At 28.9% G+C, this 21,181-nt stretch overlaps 2 protein-coding genes across 5 annotated transcripts in view; both read left to right on the top strand.

The window, feature by feature from the left end:
* If (integrin subunit alpha inflated) overlaps positions 1-21,181 on the top strand; it is a 70,413-nt gene that overhangs the window by 12,297 nt on the left and 36,935 nt on the right. For 2 of the 4 annotated variants that reach the window (XM_074252773.1, XM_074252774.1), the window contains exons 2-3: positions 4,761-4,882; positions 17,708-17,826. In XM_074252773.1, the coding sequence (XP_074108874.1) occupies positions 4,761-4,882; positions 17,708-17,826 (241 nt within the window). The remainder of the gene's footprint in view (positions 1-4,760; positions 4,883-17,707; positions 17,827-21,181) is intronic. The other 2 variants (XM_074252777.1, XM_074252776.1) reach the window with 1 other exon arrangement.
* LOC141533749 (uncharacterized) lies at positions 10,551-12,256 on the top strand. Its single transcript, XM_074252781.1, has 5 exons — positions 10,551-10,778; positions 10,868-11,028; positions 11,667-11,774; positions 11,852-12,037; positions 12,122-12,256. Exons 1-4 carry the CDS (start codon positions 10,551-10,553, stop codon positions 11,910-11,912), a joined length of 558 nt encoding a protein of 185 aa, XP_074108882.1. The 3' UTR covers positions 11,913-12,037; positions 12,122-12,256.

The following is a 21,181-nucleotide window of genomic DNA, read 5'->3' as shown; positions in this document are numbered from 1 at the left end:
TGAAAATTACTCTAAAAATATTTTAGAAAAAGAACAGATTTTTTTTTTAATTTTTTGAGAATGCAAAACATTTTTTCTTTTCTAAATTCACGGTACCTGACGGTAATTAATTTTTTTTTTTATATTTTTAGAGCTTTTAAGAGAAAAAAAATTTTTTTACAATATTTTTGAGATTCCCCGTTTTGCTTCCACCCTTAGTTTTTCTACTAGAAATTGAAAAATTTTTTAAAGCTTAATTAACATTCCCACCTTGACAATTTTTATAACGTGACAGTACATTTATAAAAATTTGAAATTGACAATTCTGTCTTGACAGAAATGACCCTTTAAATTAAACAGTTTTTATTGAAATTTTGACAGGACTTTTTCTTTCGTGTATCATAAATTTGCGATCAACGATAAAACAATTGTCAATTGGACAATTGAGATGATACCGAGCAAGAAGGTTAATTGAATTATTTTAACGTGCGATAATTATTATTGTCCGATTAAGGAACGTATCAATTAAAAGATAATCGAACGGACGCATTGAACCGAGACATGAGAAATAGGGCGTATTGATCGTAGGCTGTTATTAGTGGTTCAAGGTTGAGTTGGATTTTTTAGTTTCGTAAATACTCCGCTGTATAATAGTACCGTTTGTCTTGTTATTATTATTATTATTATTATTATTATTATTATTATTATTGTATTATGTAAGGACTTTTTATTCCAGTAAGTTTAATAGCTTGTTGCAATCTCTGCATATGCATAATGCTAATGTTTTTCTTACATCATCCATATTTACTTGCTTCAATGCATCTTCCTCAACGCCTTTTATGACTCGGTCATACAACTCCAAGTGTGAAGGTCGACTGTTTGAATCTTTAAATCGTTAACTTTAGCTTCAGATAATAGCTTTCAAAGTGCTTTATTCAGTAAAAGCTACTAGTTTTTGTTCAGTTTTAGAGTTTCCGCTTGGTGGCGCACTCCTCTCGCAGGTACACCGATAAAGAAAATAGATATATTCAGATTGTAGAATAGTAACCGTTGTTACTAGGTTTTTTCTTCCGCTTTTTCCCAAAACTAAAAATATGTAATACCCTATATTCAAATCACTCAAATATATATGGCTCAAAATTGTGTAAGCCTAAGGGCAGGGAATAAAATGTACAATAATGTATAGATATTAGGGTGGGTCAAAAAAATCGAATAATTTATTTTTGATTTTATACTCTGAAAAATAGGTTCGTAGACACCTAAAAAGAATTCTCTCCAAGTATAAGCTCTTAATTATAACGGGAAGGTCCTCCGCTTTGCGGGTTTCTATTTTTTTCGAATAATCAGATAAAAAAATTTATATCTCGCTTCCAACTGCTTGGAAAAATATTCCGTGGCATAGATTTTGTGAGAAATTGAATGCTTTACAAAAAGGTCTCTTATGACTTTTTCAAAAACTCAACCGATTAAAAGATATTCATAGTTGAAGTTTGGCTATTTTAAGGAAAATATTCGTTTTTATTATGAATTTTATAAGTCGATGAAAAAAATTATTTCGGATTGCGGAACTCATGATTTTGTAGGAAATTTACTGCTCTACAAAAATGGTCTCTTATGATTTTTGATTAAGTGAAGCCGTTACGAGATATTCATCGTCAAACATTAACGAATATCAATATTTCCAGTTTTTGATCAATAATTCGATAAATTTTAATTTAAACTATGAGTTTCAGGAAAATTTACATAAATTTGAGTTTCGATCGATAAAGAAATGTTATAATAAGTTAGATAAAGAATTATTGGAATTATCATTGATTTTCCTTGGAGAAATGCCTCAAGAAAAGATTTCTTTCAAACGTCCTGGTGCTGTTCATCATGCTAGATGGATGGCTAAGGCCATTTATAGTTTGAAAATGTATCTATTCAGAGATGAATTCAAACTCTCTCAGAAAGAATTGCATGGTCTTCGTCATTTCTGTATTTTTATAGTCACATTGTATTTAAAAGCTTGGTTTTCATCAACTTCTGCAACAACTGCTGCTTATCATGACTTGCAGTTTATGAAAAATTTATTGGAGTACAAACATATCAATCCTTTGATTTCTTCAGCTACGTGTGAAAAAATGATTTCGCACTTATGGTATTTGAGCGATGAACTTGCCATTTTATCACTGTTTGACGATGGCGTTCCATTAGAAGTAAAAAAGTATTGTTGAAGCTGTTAATACTCGTGAAGGTACAGATTCTAAAGCTAAAAGATTTGTAATTGCTAAAAAGATTTGAATTCATTGGCGCAGAGAACTCTGAGTGACTTTGTGTCTAAAAAGTCATTAAATCTTTTCAAAATCTTCGATCTACCGTATGACTTTCTTGATGTCGATGTTGAATTATGGCCTACTAATGAGAGTTATCTCGAAAATAAAGAATACTTTCAACAACTAAAAGTTGTCAATGATTCAGCAGAGCGAGCTGTTGCATTAGTCAGTGAATATAATCAATGCTTGACAAAAATGAAGAACAATTCCAGTACTTATTGCAAGTTGTCAAAGAACATCAAAAACATTCCCAAATTGTAATAAAAGAAATTATTTATAGTAATAGCGTACTGTTATGTTAAAAATATAGACAATTATATTGCAATTGATAATTGAATAAAAAATTTATCTATAAAAAAGTTAAATACTGGTTGTTTCTTACTTGATTCAATACTTTTCATATTAAATTTGACAAAGAAATATGTCATTCACTTCAAATTAAACTAATCATTGGCTATATGTCGAAAAAAATGCTCTAATTTCTTGTTTTAATGCAATCAAACAAGCTCAAGACTGAAAACAATATTAAAAAAATTGTTTATAACATTTCTTTATCGATCGAAACTCAAATTTATGTAAATTTTCCTGAAACTCATAGTTTAAATTAAAATTTATCGAATTATTGATCAAAAACTGGAAATATTGATATTCGTTAATGTTTGACGATGAATATCTCGTAACGGCTTCACTTAATCAAAAAATCATAAGAGACCATTTTTGTAGAGCAGTAAATTTCCTACAAAATCATGAGTTCCGCAATCCGAAATAATTTTTTTTCATCGACTTATAAAATTCATAATAAAAACGAATATTTTCCTTAAAATAGCCAAACTTCAACTATGAATATCTTTTAATCGGTTGAGTTTTTGAAAAAGTCATAAGAGACCTTTTTTGTAAAGCATTCAATTTTTCACAAAATCTATGCCACGGAATATTTTTCCAAGCAGTTGGAAGCGAGATATAAATTTTTTTATCTGATTATTCGAAAAAAATAGAAACCCGCAAAGCGGAGGACCTTCCCGTTATAATTAAGAGCTTATACTTGGAGAGAATTCTTTTTAGGTGTCTACGAACCTATTTTTCAGAGTATAAAGTCAAAAATAAATTATTCGATTTTTTTGACCCACCCTAATAGATATACTGTGATACTTGATATGTATGTATCAAATTTCATCAATAAAAAATCTTTAAGTCTAAGTAACCGTTGTACGAACGTACTTCAAGTTTTTATACTAGCAAAATGAAATAAGTTTGGAAAGTCCAAAAATTTATGACTAACAAAGCTCATTTAATTATAAATAATCAGTAGATTAGTTGTAGCTCAATTATTAGTGTTAATTTCAACTAATTTTTGCACAATTATCTTTTCAATAAAATTTTTGCAATTAGTTTGTTATTTGTAAAAATGTGGTCAATATCAGATGTAAAACTTTTAAAAATAAATTAATTAAACATTAAATCTTATTAAGTAAAAATTTAGTTTTTCATAAATATAAAATCTTTAAAAATAATAATATTCGATTGATACTAATATGCCTGATAATAATTTTATTCCATGTATGCGGTAAGCTGCAATAACTTTTTTTTATTTTAATGAAAACTCCGGTAAATTTCACTGATAAAAACTTAAAAAAAAAATTGTTGTTAACATAATATATAGAAAATTTTTCAGCTCAGAGTCAAAATTTAAAATCTATTCGGGTAAATTTAAAGCAATTGGCCTCGCAATTTTAAAATGCTAGGCAGCAAAAGGAAATATAATGACTGAGAGGGCCGCTCATTATATTCTAGTCAACGTAAAAGCACGTGAAGGGATCGCGAGGATATCTGTGTCGTCATTTCCGGTAGCCATCGCTCATATTTATAATTTTTTATTCCCTGATCTTTAAACTTCAATCAATCGATAGTTTTCCGGTAAAACGACGCTCCGTTTTTTGTCATTTATCATTTAATACCAATAAAATATATAATTTGTATTTACAAAATGATATTCGTCATTAGCGTTATTACGTTCGTGATAAAAATACATACTCACCTTTAAGTGTAGCAGGTCGTTAGTCAATAATGCTAACAGCCAATTTTTCAACTCCCTTAACCAGTCTCAGCTATTAAATAAATTAAATTACTTAATTCCTTAGCCGGCCATTACTTTAATGCCCTTGAGGATCAGCAAGATCGAATCCATGCATAAGAAATTACTTCCGAAATCAATAGTCTAGCTTGTCAGTAAAATTAGAATATTAATTTTAATTATTAAAATTTTTAAGTTGCGTGACGGCATATTAACAAATTATCTCGCATGCACCTAATTGGTTATTTTTAAACGAGATGCACTCAAATTTCTCGGGCTTAAATGAAAAAATGAGCGTATATGCTCATGTGTAATTTATATTTAGTATGTAGTATGTGTGTTTTAAGTTTAATGGATTGATTTATGATGTTACATGATACCCTTTTATCTTTTAGGGTCATCGTAGGAGCACCGGAAGCACAGACAACTCAGCCAAATGTATTCCGTGGTGGTGCTGTTTACCGATGTGACATCGCTGTTGACGACAGTTGTATACCTGTTGAATTTGATCGGAAAGGTAACATTTTTTTTTATTCTCCCTATTCCTTCTGCTCTTTTGGATGAGAAAATTTTAAATTTAATAAATTAACACCGACCTAAATTTATGTCTTGCTGCACATGTAGACCCTGATCTTAAACATAATGATGAGTCTACCGGTCGGATTTAAATGTAGAGCAATCTATTTTAAGAGTTTGCACCCTGCCGTTGAACCCATGTTAGTTACTTTAACTTTCTTGACGTTTTATTTTATTATATTATTTTTCTGCTTTGAAATTAGTTTAACCTTATTTTTAATAATACCGATAATAATAATGATCCCTTTAAAAAATTTTAAATTGTAAATTTGCTTTTTATCACTTTTTTTTTTCAATTTGAAATTGTCGATTAATGGCTGAAGATATGATTAAATTAAATTAAATGATAGAAGATATTTTTTTGTAGGAATTTTAATTCTCTCCAAAAAAGATCTACATCAGTTTTTCTGTATATCTTATCATTTAAGTAAAATTTAGTTTTAAAATTCGATTTGAAAATTATTAAATTAGATCTCGTGTTTAAAAAGTTTAAAATCTAAATTTTAGGCTAAATACTGGATATACTAATAAGTGATATAAGACCTTTTTTGTAGAAAATTTAATTCTTTATAAGGAAGATTGAAATCAATATTTCCGTATTTTTCATCATTTCGCCACAATTTTATTTTAAAGTGATTCTCTTGGTTCAAGTTTTTTTTAACCAAATTATTGTTACTTTTTTTTTAAAAGCTAGCAAATAGATGATCGATGATCGAAATTTTATAGCCGCCAAACATAAAATAAATATTGAATTGGTACTGTCAGCGGTTTGTCTTAATAGACATATTGTTTCGGGTCTTAATTAACTTGTAGCATGTTATACAATCCTGCTGGATTTATCCAATTAGCGAGTGTCTCTGTGTGGTATTGTGTTCTGTTCTCTCCGTTCTGAATATATATAAGCTTCAGAGACTACTGTCGATTTCCATGTAAAGATACGAAACCGAGCGCAGCTCAACTCCCGTCGTACATATAAGCCTAATTTAAAATTACGCGTAACGTTGCGTGTTAACATTTATTTAAGTTAATAAATTCCAATTTATAATCTTATCTGTCGGTTTGATTTTACGCTATCACTTTTTTTAATTATCAATACGATGTTACATAAAAAAAAATAAAAACAAATTAATTAGGTCACTATAATTAGATAATTAATTAAAATTTTCCTTAAATAAATTGAGAAGTTCTTAACCCGGTCTACAACTGTCAAATTTTCATCTGCCTCTATGTAGACGCAACGAATCCGTCGTCATTATTTAAAATAAGCTTCGCTTCCATTCGGTTTAATAGTAGTGAATATAAAAGACTGGATCTAAAAATAATATTGTTTTTAAATTTGCTCGGAATAAAAGCAGCTGTCGTTAGCTTCATTTATCTTACAATAAACAATAACTCATTAGTTATTAAAATTTTGGGTTGTATTGAGGATTCTCTTGTCTTGCTATAAATCAACAGTTTTTTTTTTTAATTTTTAAAAAGACATAACCTTCAAAATACTTCTACTGAAAAAAAAACTGCTCGATTAAAAAGAAATATTATTAATTCGAGAACAAAATTATTTTGTAGGTAATTAGTTATTTTAATTCCAAAATTAATCTTGAAACTAGCTTTAAAAAATTTTAATTTATTGGTACTTTTTATTAGAAGTTAGTCGTTGTTTTTGTCGCTAGGTGGCTACGTTCTCTCACTAGTAAAAAAATCCTACCAGAGTGTATGTAAGGACCAAACTTTTCTCTATTTCCCGTAATTTCGTATTAAGATATATTATAGATCCTGATATTAACAATCGGTAAAGAATAGTTTCTCTGCTATGATGAGAAATCATTTGTCAAAAATTCTCGCTAAATAATAAAAGATACGGAATAATGAGTACCTTTCTTGTAGACAATTTAATTTTCTACGATAAATATTTTACACAATTTCTTTCTAGCTCTAATATTTCACCCAGAATTTTTAATTAGATTTTTTACCATAGATTCTACTCTCTAAACTTGAATCAGTTAAATTTTCACTAATTCATTTAATGAAAAATATTTCACTGTAAAAATAGTGATTTAAACTGATCAATCAGTAAATTTTTTACTGATTTGTTTGGTAATCCAAATTTTCATTGATTTAATAGTGATTTTCACTATTTTTCCGAGAAATCATCATACATAATATTAGTGACTTTTAAAATCACTGATTGAGCAATGACTTCTATTAAACAACCAGTAAATTTATCATTTTAAGCAGTGAAAATTCAACATACAACGTTAGTAGCTTGAAAAATTACTGTTTTATTGGTAGTTTTTACTTTAAAACAGTTACATAGCATTAGCCAGGCTCACAACAAATTATTTTACAATTACTTCCGTAGCTTCTACAATGTAAATTAATAAAATATCTGCACGTGAATCGGTGATGTTATTTTTGAGTTGCATTTGAATAACACACCGTATAGTTGCTGTGCAAAAAATTGTAAATAAAGAAAAAAGAAAAATCGTCTTGAATGAAGATTAACAGTACATCAGGTAAATATGATTTATAATAATAATAAGTCAGCAATATGTTTAATGAATTATCTTACAATAATTACCAATATATGATTCGAAAAAAAACATTTGATATTTTAAACCAAAACTTATATAACAACCTATTCTCGAGTTTAAATTTATATGAAAAACTACTTGTTTTTAAAGATAAAAATTTTATAAATAACTTAACCGAAGAAAACAGTGATTTTTGACAAACTTCACTTCCAAATCAGTGAAAGTTCGTTTAATATTTTGCCGTGTCGTTTAAAGCGCCACTTGGAGTTTCATGATCGGTCAGTGGAATTGCGATAAATTTCCTTAAAAATTTCTACATTTTTTGTTAAAAAACCAATAAAATATTATTATTTGTTAATTTTTTGGCAACAAGTATTAGTTATCTTAAGATTTTAAGTTCTAATTATTATATTTTAGCTTTTCAATATCAAGTAAAATTCATATTGTTGATCTAACCTAAAAAAATTATGAGTCTTGGTTATCTCTGAATTTTTTATATTCTCAACATAATTGGTACAATTTTAATGTCTTGAGGTAAAAAACAATTTATTTATCTTATTTTTTTTTATTGCTACATATATTATTAGAAGAATAAAAAAAAAATTTTTAAACATTCTCTTTCTACCGAAAAAAACAGTGAATTTTGACAAACTTGACTGTCAAACCAGTGAAAATTCGTTAAATATTTTATCGTGTTGTTAAGAGCGTCCCTTGAAGTTCCTTGATCTGTCAGACTAATAGGAGTGCAATTGATTTGCTTAAAATTTTTATATTTTCTGGTGATAAGCTAGTTGTTGAGTTTATTTATAAAATAATTGATTTATATATTTTTTTTTAATTCTTCCATTTAATTCCTTCTAAATTAGCATTAGTTTATCGTAAATTTTTATTTTTCTTTTAAAATATATTCACTAAAATAAATTTTAGGTCTACCAATCAATATGGACAAGTTCAAAAATTTAACTGTTGATGAGCTAATCAATGAACTTGAGAATCTTAAGGATGACGATGAGACAGTGAACATTTTTACTAGTAAGTTTACTTGATTGTATCAACTCGGCAAAAATTTGATTTTATAGTGAGTTATATTGGTTACGACTCCATAAAGTAATAAATTTTTACTAACTATGGTGCAATTAATTTGCTCTCTATGCCACGATGATGTTGGTGAGCAGCTTAATGAACTAAGAGATCATTTAATCAATTTTCATGGACTTACGATAACTCAGGGGATCGAGGGTAGATTTAGATGTGGCCAAAATGGGTGTGATTCTCAATTTTTTAACTTTTTTTCTTTCCGTAAGCATATTAAAAGAACGCATTTTCGTAATCAAGACAACGATGAAGAACTTGAAGTTGATGTTGATAATTTTAATGTAGACAACGAAAATAATGTTTATAATGATAATAATTATAACAATATTAATGATAATAATTGTGATGATGATGACAATAATATTAATAATATTAATAATAATAATAATAATAATAATGAATTTAATATGCGCAAATATATCATTCAAATGGTTGCGCGGTTTCAGTGTAAAGCTTCGATGACGACCACAACGTTAACAGAAGTTTTAGATGAATTTGAAGAACTATTAATCAATACTAGTGAGTTCTTGAAAAAAAAAGTTAGTGATTTTTTCGTTGAAGAAGGTTTAATCAATAACGACCGAGCAAAAAACATTTTAAGCGCTTTTAATTTCGATGAAATGTTTACTGGACTCAAGACGTTGGATAACCAAATAGCTGCTTTGGAGGCTCATTTTGGGTATATTCATCCAGTGGAAATTCCACTAGGTTATCGAATAGATCAAAAACTCGATCGGAGTTCCGGTACGTATACACCCGATTTGGTGATGGAAACCTGTCAATACGTACCAGTTATTGACACTTTAAAATTAGTAATTTCCAATCCAGATATATTAGAAGCAATTTTGGCGGAACAGAAGTCTCCAAATGGTATATTGGGTTCTTTTCTCGATGGTGAGCACGCTCAGAATCATGAATTTTTTTTGCAATATCCGAATACTCTCAGACTACAGCTCTATTATGATGAGTTTGAAATTGTCAATCCACTAGGATCTAAGACAGGCATTCACAAACTCGGTGCTTTCTACTATACTATTCAAAATCTACCACCACACATCAATTCTGATCTCAATTCTATTCATGTGCTTCTACTTTGTTGTGATGCCGATGTGAAAAAATATGGTTTTAGTCAAATATTGCGACCCTTCTTAAATGACCTAGCGCTATTAGAAAGTGACGATGGAGTGTTAACAGAATTGGAAAGTGGTAACTTCATACTTCGTGCTTCCATTGCTGCTTTTTGTGGCGATGGGCTTGCAGTTCATGATGTGTTTAATTTATTAGGACCTTCTGCTAACCAATTTTGCCGCATGTGCATGTATTCTCGAGCTGATCTACGTGTAGGCACTCTCGAGCTTGGTCAAGAACGATCTGAAGAATTATTTCAAGTTCATTTGGATTCTCTAAAGGCATCAAATTATTCTGATGAAGTAAAAACCCAAACAGGTGTCCGAGGGGATTGTTGTCTAAATGAGTCGAAATATTTTCATATTTCACGCAACAAAATTTTCGATCCTATGCATGACTTCCTATGTGGCATCTGCCCTATGATTCTGAAACTGGTTTTGAAACATTACATCATAGATCAACAGAAATTTGACGTTAAAATTTTCAATGGCACGATTTCTTCTTTTCAATGGGGTTATTGCGAGATGAAAAATAAACCTTCATCTAATTTTACCGATAACATGTTACGAAAAAAAGACCACACTTTGAGTCAGAGGGCTATGCAAACATGGACTTTGACACGGGCACTACCATTTTTACTTGCTGATGAAATTGATAGCGATGATGAGCATATGACATTTGTACTTAATTTATTACAAATAATGGAATTGGTTTTCGCTCCTAAAATAACAAATTCTCTAAAATCTATAATGATAAATATTCATTCAGACGACTAATAATTTTTTGATTTTTTATTTAACTCAACGCATCAATGGAAAGGCATTTATCGAATTAACAAAAGAAGATCTGCAATCAATGGGAATAAAAATTGGTCCCCAGAAATTAATACTAAAAGTATTAAATTCGATAAAATTGCCAAATTCGATTCCTAATGAAACAGGTATAATCCAGGTTAATTCTGATATTAATTCATCGCAGCAATCATGCATTACGTCACAGCCTGGAATTAGCACAGCGAGTACTTTGTCCCAGCCTGGAAGTAATACCGTTAACTTTTCTACAATTGATCCTGCTAAATTTTCGGTATGTTCACTCAATATCTTATTTTAAATATTTTTCTAATTTTTATGTCTTTGTTTTTAACATTAAATATTTTATTATTGATGTTTTAGCAATATGAAACAGTACGAGAATTTCTATTGAATGAGAAAATAAAACAAGGCTCAAAACTGTTAAAAATTTTAGAAGATGAAAATCAGCTTTTTCACGAGAATCACCGGCGATCACTAGTCAGGCTTGTTGTGGCAGAACTTGTCAGTTTTCAGAAAAGCCAGTACGTAATTTTATATTTATTAGACTGAATATATATTTATATATTAGCGATGTAACGCTTCATGTCACCTGCATTACTTTCACATTTTTAAACAGATTTTTATGAATTTTTGTGGATTTATTTTATTTAATACCAAAAATGAACAAGATCGGCTAGTTAATTTGCAAGTAGTGGGTATTTCAAGATTTAAAAAATAGTCAAATTTAGTCATTCATATTGAAATAATTCTTTAGCCATAAATCATAGGTCAACTATTATTAAATTATCTTTAGGCCTACACAATAAGCTCCAATTGAAGTTAGTAACCATTGATGATTTATAAATTTTTCTATTCATTCCATGACTAAAAGTTTAGAAATGTCCGTCAAACTTTGAACTTAAGATTTTTTTTTAAATAACCTTTAAATGCCAATTATTTTTCTATTCTTTTATAATTTTTATCAAAGTTTATGAGATAATCTTTATTTTAGACTAATTCATTTCGAGTTCAGTCGAAAATTCTTCTTATTGATGTAGGGTGTAGTCGAATAATCATTTTTTTTTAAGTTATATACGTTCTCTGATTTTAAGGAAAATTAATTAATAGGTATTTATAAATATTGTAAATATCACTAATAATTATAATTGATTTCTTTCAGTTATCCTCCAAAGCCAGCTAAACGTGCTCTTGCTCAAGCAATTATTACTGAGTTTCCGGGTCTGAAAGATAATTATTCCCAAACTGGCTGGATAATTATGAATATATTGTCTATTATACTATATATCTGTATACTACTTTATTAAATAACATAAAAATTGACTGTATTTATTTTATAAATTTTAGGAGCATTATTTCAGTCTTGACGGGCAAAAAGGATTCATTGAGTGGCGTCTGCAATGTTTAAGAACTAATTTACATCCTTCTGATAAAAAGTACAAGAAAAGTGACATTAAAAAATCCTCGAAGACTAAATCCGAACCACTAAATACTCGTGATCTGAATTTTAACGTCCAAGAAATAAATAATCAGGTATATCAACTAAAAAAATTATATTTATTTATCTCAATAATTTTAATTTTTAATGCACTAATACATTAACTTTTATTACTTTAGATATCTATTTTACAAAGTAAAAATCCAACAGACCAAAATAAAGACCACATTGTATTTCTGATGGATGCAACCAGGGAATATCGACGCCATTGGATTAAAAAAGAAAGTCCAACGATATCGGAAATTTTTAAAAAGTTTTCTCGATTTTTAGATTATCATGGTGAACTGGTAAAATCGATTGTTTAATTGATAATTCATATTTTTCATCTATATTCTAACAACTAAATTTATTAACAGATTGACAGAGAATTTCAATCAATTTATCCTAAGTCACAAGATAATTTAATATCAAAATTTCCTACGTTATATACTCAGAAGATTTTGTTTTATGCTGAAAATTTACGACCAGAGATATTTGCAACATCAGATAACATCAAAGATGGTAAGTAATTTGTTGCTTCGAAGTATTAATCATTACTATTTCTAATTAAATATCTATTGATTTAATTTTTATAGATAATTTTCGAGCACTATTAATTCTTACGGAACTATTGCCCATAACAACCGCGGAAATTTCAAAAATAAAGAAAGCTGAAGAAGTGAAAAAAGACCAACAGAAGAAAAATGACCAAGAAAATGAAAAAAATAAAAAAGTCGGACAAGGAAAAGGAAAAAAACGAGTAAATATTTGTTAATTTATTTTTAATCTTATTACTGTGTTTGTCTCATTTAAATAAATGGTAAAATTTTTCTAGAAATACGAAGAAATAGAAAATGACACTCCAATTATGAAAAAGTGTTCCCGAATAATGAACTCGTCAAACTTGTATCAGTAGGTTTTTTTTCATATAATTACATATAATCTTAATTTGAATATATTTTATATTTATATAGATTTAATTTTAATTGCGATTTTTATCATTTAGGAAGGGACAAATGTTGAAGATTTCCCAAAACAACTTTGACAACAGTCGAAAAAAACTATACAGCCTTATTTGATTACTCATTCGGGTTAATCAGTAGACAAAACTTTTATACAAGGCGATGGGTGGTTTATTGGCGTCCATCCTGGTAGTAAACCTATCACTTCATTTGATCTTCTCTACAAAACATATTATGTGTTGAATGTCGAATATCCCGAAAAATTAAAAAATTTTTACAATTTCATCGACTATTACATTTTCCAAATGAAAGTTAGCCCAAAAATTGATTACTTATTTCTACTTTTTACTTATTACTTCTTGCTACACTTTACTTTCTTATTGTTTTTAAAAACAAGTTTTATATCAAAAAGAAAATCTTTTTGAATTTTTATTGAACTTATTATAATTACTTAAACAAGTTTTTTTATGTAGCACTTTTACTGATTTATTACTCAATAAGTAATGACATGTACTGTTTGTAAACAAAATTATCTTTTATTGTGTTTTATTATGATATAAATTATTATTTTGTAATAACTTTGATTACTTAATTATTCTTCCACTTTTATTAGATTTTATTTATTTCCAAAAAATTTACTGATTTACCTTGTAGAATTCTCATGAAGCAAAGTAGTAAATTTCACGAATTCTGTTAGAACTTATTATCACTAGTGATTGCAGTGAATTTCACTGACTCGAATAGTATTTTTATCACTAATGATTATAGTGATTGTCACTAATTCTATAAATACGTTATATCACTAGTCATTGCAGTGGGTTTCACTGATTTAAATAGAGTAGTTATTAGTACCAATAATTTCAGTAATTTCTACTATTTGTATTAGTAATTCTTATCACCAATGATTGCAGTGAGTTTCACTTGTTTAAACAGTAATTTTCACTATCAATAATTACAGTGAAATTTACTAATTCTGTGAGAATTTTTTACCACTAATTTAAACAGGAGAGTTCACTGTATAAATTAGTGATATTATGAATTCACTAGGTGAAATAGTCAAAATTCACTGATTCCAAGTGGTATACTTATAACTGTGCAAAACAGTGCATATGCACTGTGAACTAGTGAAAATCTACTATTTCATTTTTAGAGAGTACTGAAGTAATCTATAGCTATACAAAAAAATTATTTGTAAAGAATTGAAGTTTAAATTTTGAGTAAGCTATCGAAGATACGATAGAATCGATAAGGACCTTTTTGATAGAAGATCAAATTTTTTACAAAAAAGGTTTCTTACAAATTTTTCTTATCTTCTATATTTTGATCAAAATTTAAATTCTAAATTTAATAAAAAATTCTACAAATATTTAAATCAATTTTTGTTTTAAATATTCACAAGAATATTTTCGATAATCAAATAATTTTTTTCAGTGCATTATTATACTTGCCCCAAACAAATAAAGAAACTGAAAATAATAAATAAATCATAACGATAGCGAAGAATTAACTGGACCCATGGCCTTTGAGGTCACTCACATCTCACATCTCTCATTTGCCCGAAGCTTGTACTGGCCTTTATTCCTTTTTAACCACCGATGCATTCACCTCATCATTCCTATATATAATGCCATCATCCATCAACACTATATCTATATATACATATATATAACATAACACACTCACAATTACATGAAGTCAAATACAAAGTTGAGCGCAAACGTCCCGGGCAGGACATTTGTTGGACTAGTATTGGGTATGATATCTTGTATCTGGTCATCTTGGACGATTACAAACGTACATAGGTAGATATAACGCATTGGTTACTTACAAGTTGGTCTTAGCTGGTATTTATCGTCCGGTGGTTACTTGAAATGAAGCGTAAAAACAAACCAGCAATGCCTAATAAAGAAAAACACCGTAACTCGTACAAACTCTTCTATATACATCTTTCTGAGAGTAAGAGGTGACTTAAGGAAAGACAACATAAAACAAACTACACACCTCAGAGCACTATATTTACCGATAAGTCCTGTCCGTCCTTACCTACGACATCTTGTCGTGTTACCACCCTATTATCTTTTCGTCATGGAGCTAAATAACAGAGACTAACTCCAAGCCAAACACTCCGAGAAAAAACTCACATTACTTCCCTCTCATAGACCAATAACTAACGGATTTCATTCTGTTTTCTCCACTTTGACTTGTCAGTTCAGTTACCTACAGTATAACGTTTTTTAGCAACTATTTTTACTATTTTATTAAAAATTACATTAATTTTAAGTAATTTTTCTTTTGATTCATGCTGCACAAAAAGAAGAAAGTAGTAATATTTATTATTTTAGTAGCCGACCGTATAAAATTTTGATATAACCATAAATGATACTATATACAATAGAATTTATTACTATTTTTCTGGTAATAATTACACTTTTATATTGTAACTGGCTATGTAGAATGCTATTCAGTCTTATTTAACATAGATTTTATTACTATGAATGAATCAGCTGTGATATAATAATTAATTATTGGTGATGGAAAGTGACATAATATTATAGATCTTTTTGTAGAGAATTTATTTCCTACACAAAATTTTTTGAGATTTTTTTGTTAAGCTTGAAATCGAACTTTAAATTCTAATTTTGGCTAAATAATAAAAGATATGTAAAAATTGACGAGCACCTTTTTTATAGAAAATTTAATTTCCTGCAAAAAAAGTTTCTTTTGAATTCTGCGTATCCAATATTTAGCCCAGAATATTGCTTTCATACTTTTGTGACACCTGGTATAATCAAACACGCTTAGAATCTGATTTTAAATTAAAAATCTGGCTAAACGATAAGAGATTCATTCCTATAAATAAATAGCATAAACAATAAGCATTAAATATGAATAATTACGGAATATTGAATATTCCAACTTACAGCAGTATAAAAGTTAAAAGTTCGATTCAATATTTCAATACAATATGTTGAAAATTGCAATGATAAATTTTATTGATAATGTGGCTTTTAAAACTGATCAATTTGAACTCTGTAGAGTTTTCATTTCATTGTGTGTGCGCGCGCGCGCGCGCGCGCGCGCGTGTGTGTGTGTGTGTGTGTGTGTGTGTGTGTGTGTGTGTGTGTGTGTGTGTGTGTGATCAATTCAAACTTTAAAAATTTGTAATGAAATTGAAAAAACTGTCTCAAATGCCGCCAACCACGTGAAAATCGGTTGATTCATTCAAAAGTTATTGCGGTTTGAAAATTCAAAAAATAGTGTTCTATGAAACTTCTATCAGACTTTTGAGCTCGAAGAGCTCAAAATAACACATAAATTGAATTTTTGAGCTTGAGAGCTCAAAAACATCATCAGTGCAATTTTAAGCGCCTAGGTATGGGTTTAGCGGGAAGTTGCAGAGATGAACTTCAGGGTTAACTGTTTTCCTAATTTTTTTTCTATGAGAATGCAAAAAAGGCGACGGCAATTTGAACCATAAAAATTACCCCTATCAGACATGTCAAATATCAGCTTGATATATTTGATTGTAGATGGCAGGTGAGTTGCGCTACTCATATGTAGGAGATTAATATCCGTATAATATTTCACGGCATCCCATTTGTTCCATACTTACTCAAGCTCTTTGAATTTTATGGCCTTGTCTTGAGAGCATTCATATTAAGTTACGTTAGCGTCAGATCTTTTCAACACTTGGCTTCTGTGGCTAAATAAATTAATAACTATTTGCTATTTATTGTCTTGAAGTTTGCAATGAAGTTCGCTATTGTGCAAAGGGAAATGTTGCTTCCGTTAGTTCGTCGACCGTCACGGACGAGAACTCATTGTGTTATCTGAATGCTACAAATATAACCGATTAAATGATTTATGTGCTAGTTTATTGTTTAATAATAATACAAGTCACTGATTATCGTTACTGATTACGAATATCTAGTCAGTCGTCACTTTGAAAATATTTGCTTAAAATATTATACATACTTGGAAGGCCGGAAAAAGAAAGTTATTCTGGAGATTTTTCAATTGATTAATATGAAAATTGAGATAATTTTAGCAAATATTTTTAACTTTAATTATAAATTATTTTTTTGTAAACAATGATTTTTGCAGACGATCTCTGGCCGGTTCTCTAGAAAAAGCAGGATATCTTTACTTTTTAATGAAAATTCAAAAATCCAAACATTTTGGTAATATAAGATAGTTTCTGGTGATCATGAAACGATCGAAGTAATTCGGAATCACTAAATCAAAAACTTAAAAAGTATAGAATATATTTTTGTCAAAACTTAATACGAAATAATTAAATCTTAACAATCTGTTTGAAATACTAAAGACATGAAAAAATCATAAGAGACTTTTCTTGTAGAAAATTTAAATTTTTATCAAAAATGTCCTTATCACTTTCTAAAAATCTCTCATTATCTATCCGGAATTTCTATTTCACATTTGATTTTAATCGCCTCGAATTAGATCTCGTGTTAAGAAATTTTAAAATCTAAATTCTGCTTTAAATATCAAAGATACGAAAAAATCATTTGAATGCTTTTTTTGCCGAAAATCAAAATTTTTATAAAAATTGTTCTTATCAGTTTTCTCATATCTCTTATATTTCAGCCAGAATTCAAACTCAGATATTTTCAGTTTAAATCATCAAGACTGCAAATTAAAAAAAAATCCCTTAATACAAAATATTACTCAGTGATTAATTCTAACTGCGAGAAGTCCAGCCACCTAGCGGTCATTTTTAAAAGTAAAATTTTTTTTCTGCAGAAAACAACTACATTAAAAACCCAAATCCACCGTACAACTTGATACAAATCGACAATAAGACACAGCAGTGGTTTGGAGCAACTGTTTCTACATCTCTCGAGGACGGCGGCCCGATATTGGTGAGTCAACTAGTCTTTTTTTAAACTAAACCTGCTAAAAAAAATCCAAATACATTTATTCCCCCCAGAATTATCTTCGAATCCGAATCTTTAAATATTTGTCTTGAGCGGCGAGGCGAAAAACAGTGTCGGCGTTTATTTTTTTTGGTAAACAAAATGTAAGCGACTTAAAGATAGCCATTATAAGTCACCAAAATATATCAATTGCTCATCGCGGTGCATTAGCCCCGAGCATAAATGTCACTTATAACTGGTACTATAACGAAAAAATGCTAATCCACCGTAAAATATTACGGAATAAGTAATATAACTTTCATTTACTTGATATTAATTCCCTTTTACTAAGTTTGCGCTTACTCTTGAGTACTAATGTTCATGAGAGCATGCGCATCAGTCTATTTCGGGCTATAAAAATAAGCAATCTCGAACCAGAAACTTAGCCAGTCTGGATAGTAAATAAGAGCACATTTGCTGCGAACGCCGAATTTAAAATTTTCTTCTCTAATGAGTAATCTATACTGTTTTTTTAAATTCCTCATTGGAAAAAATACTAAACCAATATACATAGAACTTCTACTAAAAGATGCAGCACATTTCAGACGCAGGCTTTAATACATTATGTATCTTCGATTACTCTTCTCTAACCTATATTTTTTGGTTTACAAAATTATAACTTTTATACATTATAAATACGATAAATAAATAAATGAAATTTTTTTCATTAAAAACTAAAAAATTTCGACTCAAGCCCAGTGTAGCAGATGATTGACCGTACTTACTAATTCTAGTTAAAAAAGATTCAAAATAATCTAATTATTGAACATTTCAAATTTCATGGTAAGTTAGTTTTTGGTTTCGCCGCAAGGTGGCTACGTTCTCGCTTGCAAACTTTTTTACCGTAGTATATATAAGCTCCAACTTTTTTTTTTGCTGTTAAGGTCATGAAAAGTATGTTAGCAGTGTTCGATTTCAATTTTGAAAAATGAAAATATATTTTTTCAAAGTTAAAAAATTGTCTTACATAAAGACAAAAAAATTTGAACTGAAGTTCAGTGGTTGATAGTTTATAACATATTTTTATAAATTATAAATGAGAATAAAGCATTAATATTCCGGTAAGAGGTTGAAAATCTCACGCTCAAGATAAAACTTACGATCGTTCCATTACAAACCCGTCCATCTTGATAAGCGTCTTTAATGTTACAATCTGCCGTACATACTGAAAATATAACGTGTCTGGAGTGAGAACTATAGAATAAATGTTAAATGTAATGTAAGTGACATTGTACCGCGTATGGAAATGCTCATCACGTACCAGCTCACTGCTCCTGGCACTCACACACCACACACACGTGGAAAATTCATCCCGGTCTTTCACTCTTTACTCCCGTTGCCAACTTCTTTGCTCTTTATAGTCTCGCTGTGCTGTGCTTGAATTCTCTCTGACATCACATACATGTGATGTCCCTTTTTTCTCTGGCCTTTTAGCACAATAGAACTAAAAATATAGAACTACAAATAAAAGCTCCGAGTTGTTACACGCGGATTTTCTGGTAGTGATTTTTGTAAGAAGAATATATCAAAAGCTAACGATCAAAACTATTTTTTAAATGAATGGTAATAATGATTCAAATATAAGACAAATAATTATTTATTTTACGAAAAATATTACAGTCGAGTCTTGTTATGAATCCTATTTGTTTTCTTTTTTTTTTTTTTTTTTTAACCAGACTCGCGTTAATATGAGAGACATTTATAGGACTCATAACGAGACTCGACAGTATCTTGAAAATTACTATAAGAATTAGTTGGTACAATAATTAAGACGTCTTTGTCAGGAAATTGGGCATATACTTTAAAAAAAAAAAAAAAAACTATTTTGAATAAAACAAAGAGGATAAAGAAAAAATTCTTCATTTAAAAATTTAACAATTTTAACTTACCACAAATATTATTTTCAAATAAGATAAATTTTATTTCACTCTAAAATTTTGAGAAAGTAAGTTAAAAAAATTCAGAACTTTAATTTCGACTTTAATGTAAGAAATACGAAAAATTTATAAGACACACGGAAAAAAAAATACATTTGAAATCGCTATGGAAACTTCGTAATTTTTAGTATAGGACGTTGTAATGCCGGACCAGAGCTCAAACATACGATTTTATACGATGCAATATCGTGAATTCTTTTGAAAGAATTATTACTTAGATCATTTGTGAGAATTAAGATGTTCATATCGTAAAAATTAATAAGTCAATAGTAATTTTTGAAGTATAAAATTACAAAAGTTAAAATATTGAAAGACTAGTCCTACGTTACGAAAATTAAACTCCCTACCAAAGATCTCTTCATCAATTTTATCGTATTTCTAATAGTTCACTCACAATATTGATTATAATTCTACGGAAGAATTTTTTAAAATAGAAACTCTATACAGATTACTATACATAAAAATGTATGGTAAAAAATTACATTTTGAGTAATGAGTAAGATATTAAAGATACAAAAAAATTATAACACATCTTTTTTGTAGAAAATTTTCTTATCTATTAAAAAGGTTTTTGTCAATTTTCCTGTATCTTTGATAGTTTATTCACAATCTGAAATTTAATTCTTCACTAATAATTTTTCCCTTAGACCAAAAATGTTTTCCTCTTAAATAAAGTAGATCATTTTGTAGTGTATTAATTTCTGTGTCAAAATTTATGAAATACATTTTTAGGCATTCGAATATTTAATTAACTAATATAAAATCTTTTTTTAATGATATCAGACAACAAAATCCATTGACAATAGTTTCTTAATGAAGTATTTTATTTCCGGCAAAAATTGTGGCCCTTATATATACTGTAGTCAAATTTTTCTACAAGCGAGAAGGCGTAGCCATCTTGCGGCAAAACCACAAATTAACTTCTAATAAAAAGTATCAAATAACTTAATATCATTCAGACCAAGCTAATTAAATTTAATAAAAAAAAATAAGGTTCTTTTCAAAATAATTTTCTTCAACAATATTTCTCCTTAATCAAGTACAACAAATAGTTCCACTGCTTTACCGTAACATTGCCTCAGTAATATATCAATTACATATTCCCCAGCAATATGTAAAAGCAATAAAAGCAATCGATTTAAATTCATGTCATGTAGATCCAATCGTCAGGTTGAACGCCCACATAATCATACCTTATATTTCAACAACGTCCTTGTTGTTTTTAATGTGGGTGCATGACTACGATCTGACGTATATGGCCGTAAAAATGTCGCCTTGAGTGCATTGTACGAATCTAACCTTCTAATGTATTCTGTTGCTTTCAAATGCAACTAAATCAGAAATTTAAAAATAAGACAAATTGT

This window comes from Cotesia typhae, unplaced genomic scaffold (genome assembly GCF_013202065.1).
Source record: "Cotesia typhae breed Kobodo isofemale line unplaced genomic scaffold, CoteBio_Ctyphae scaffold_121, whole genome shotgun sequence".
NCBI lineage: Eukaryota > Metazoa > Arthropoda > Insecta > Hymenoptera > Braconidae > Cotesia > Cotesia typhae.
The sequence above is the reverse complement of the archived record's forward strand: the minus strand, read 5'-3'. Positions and strand labels throughout refer to the sequence as shown.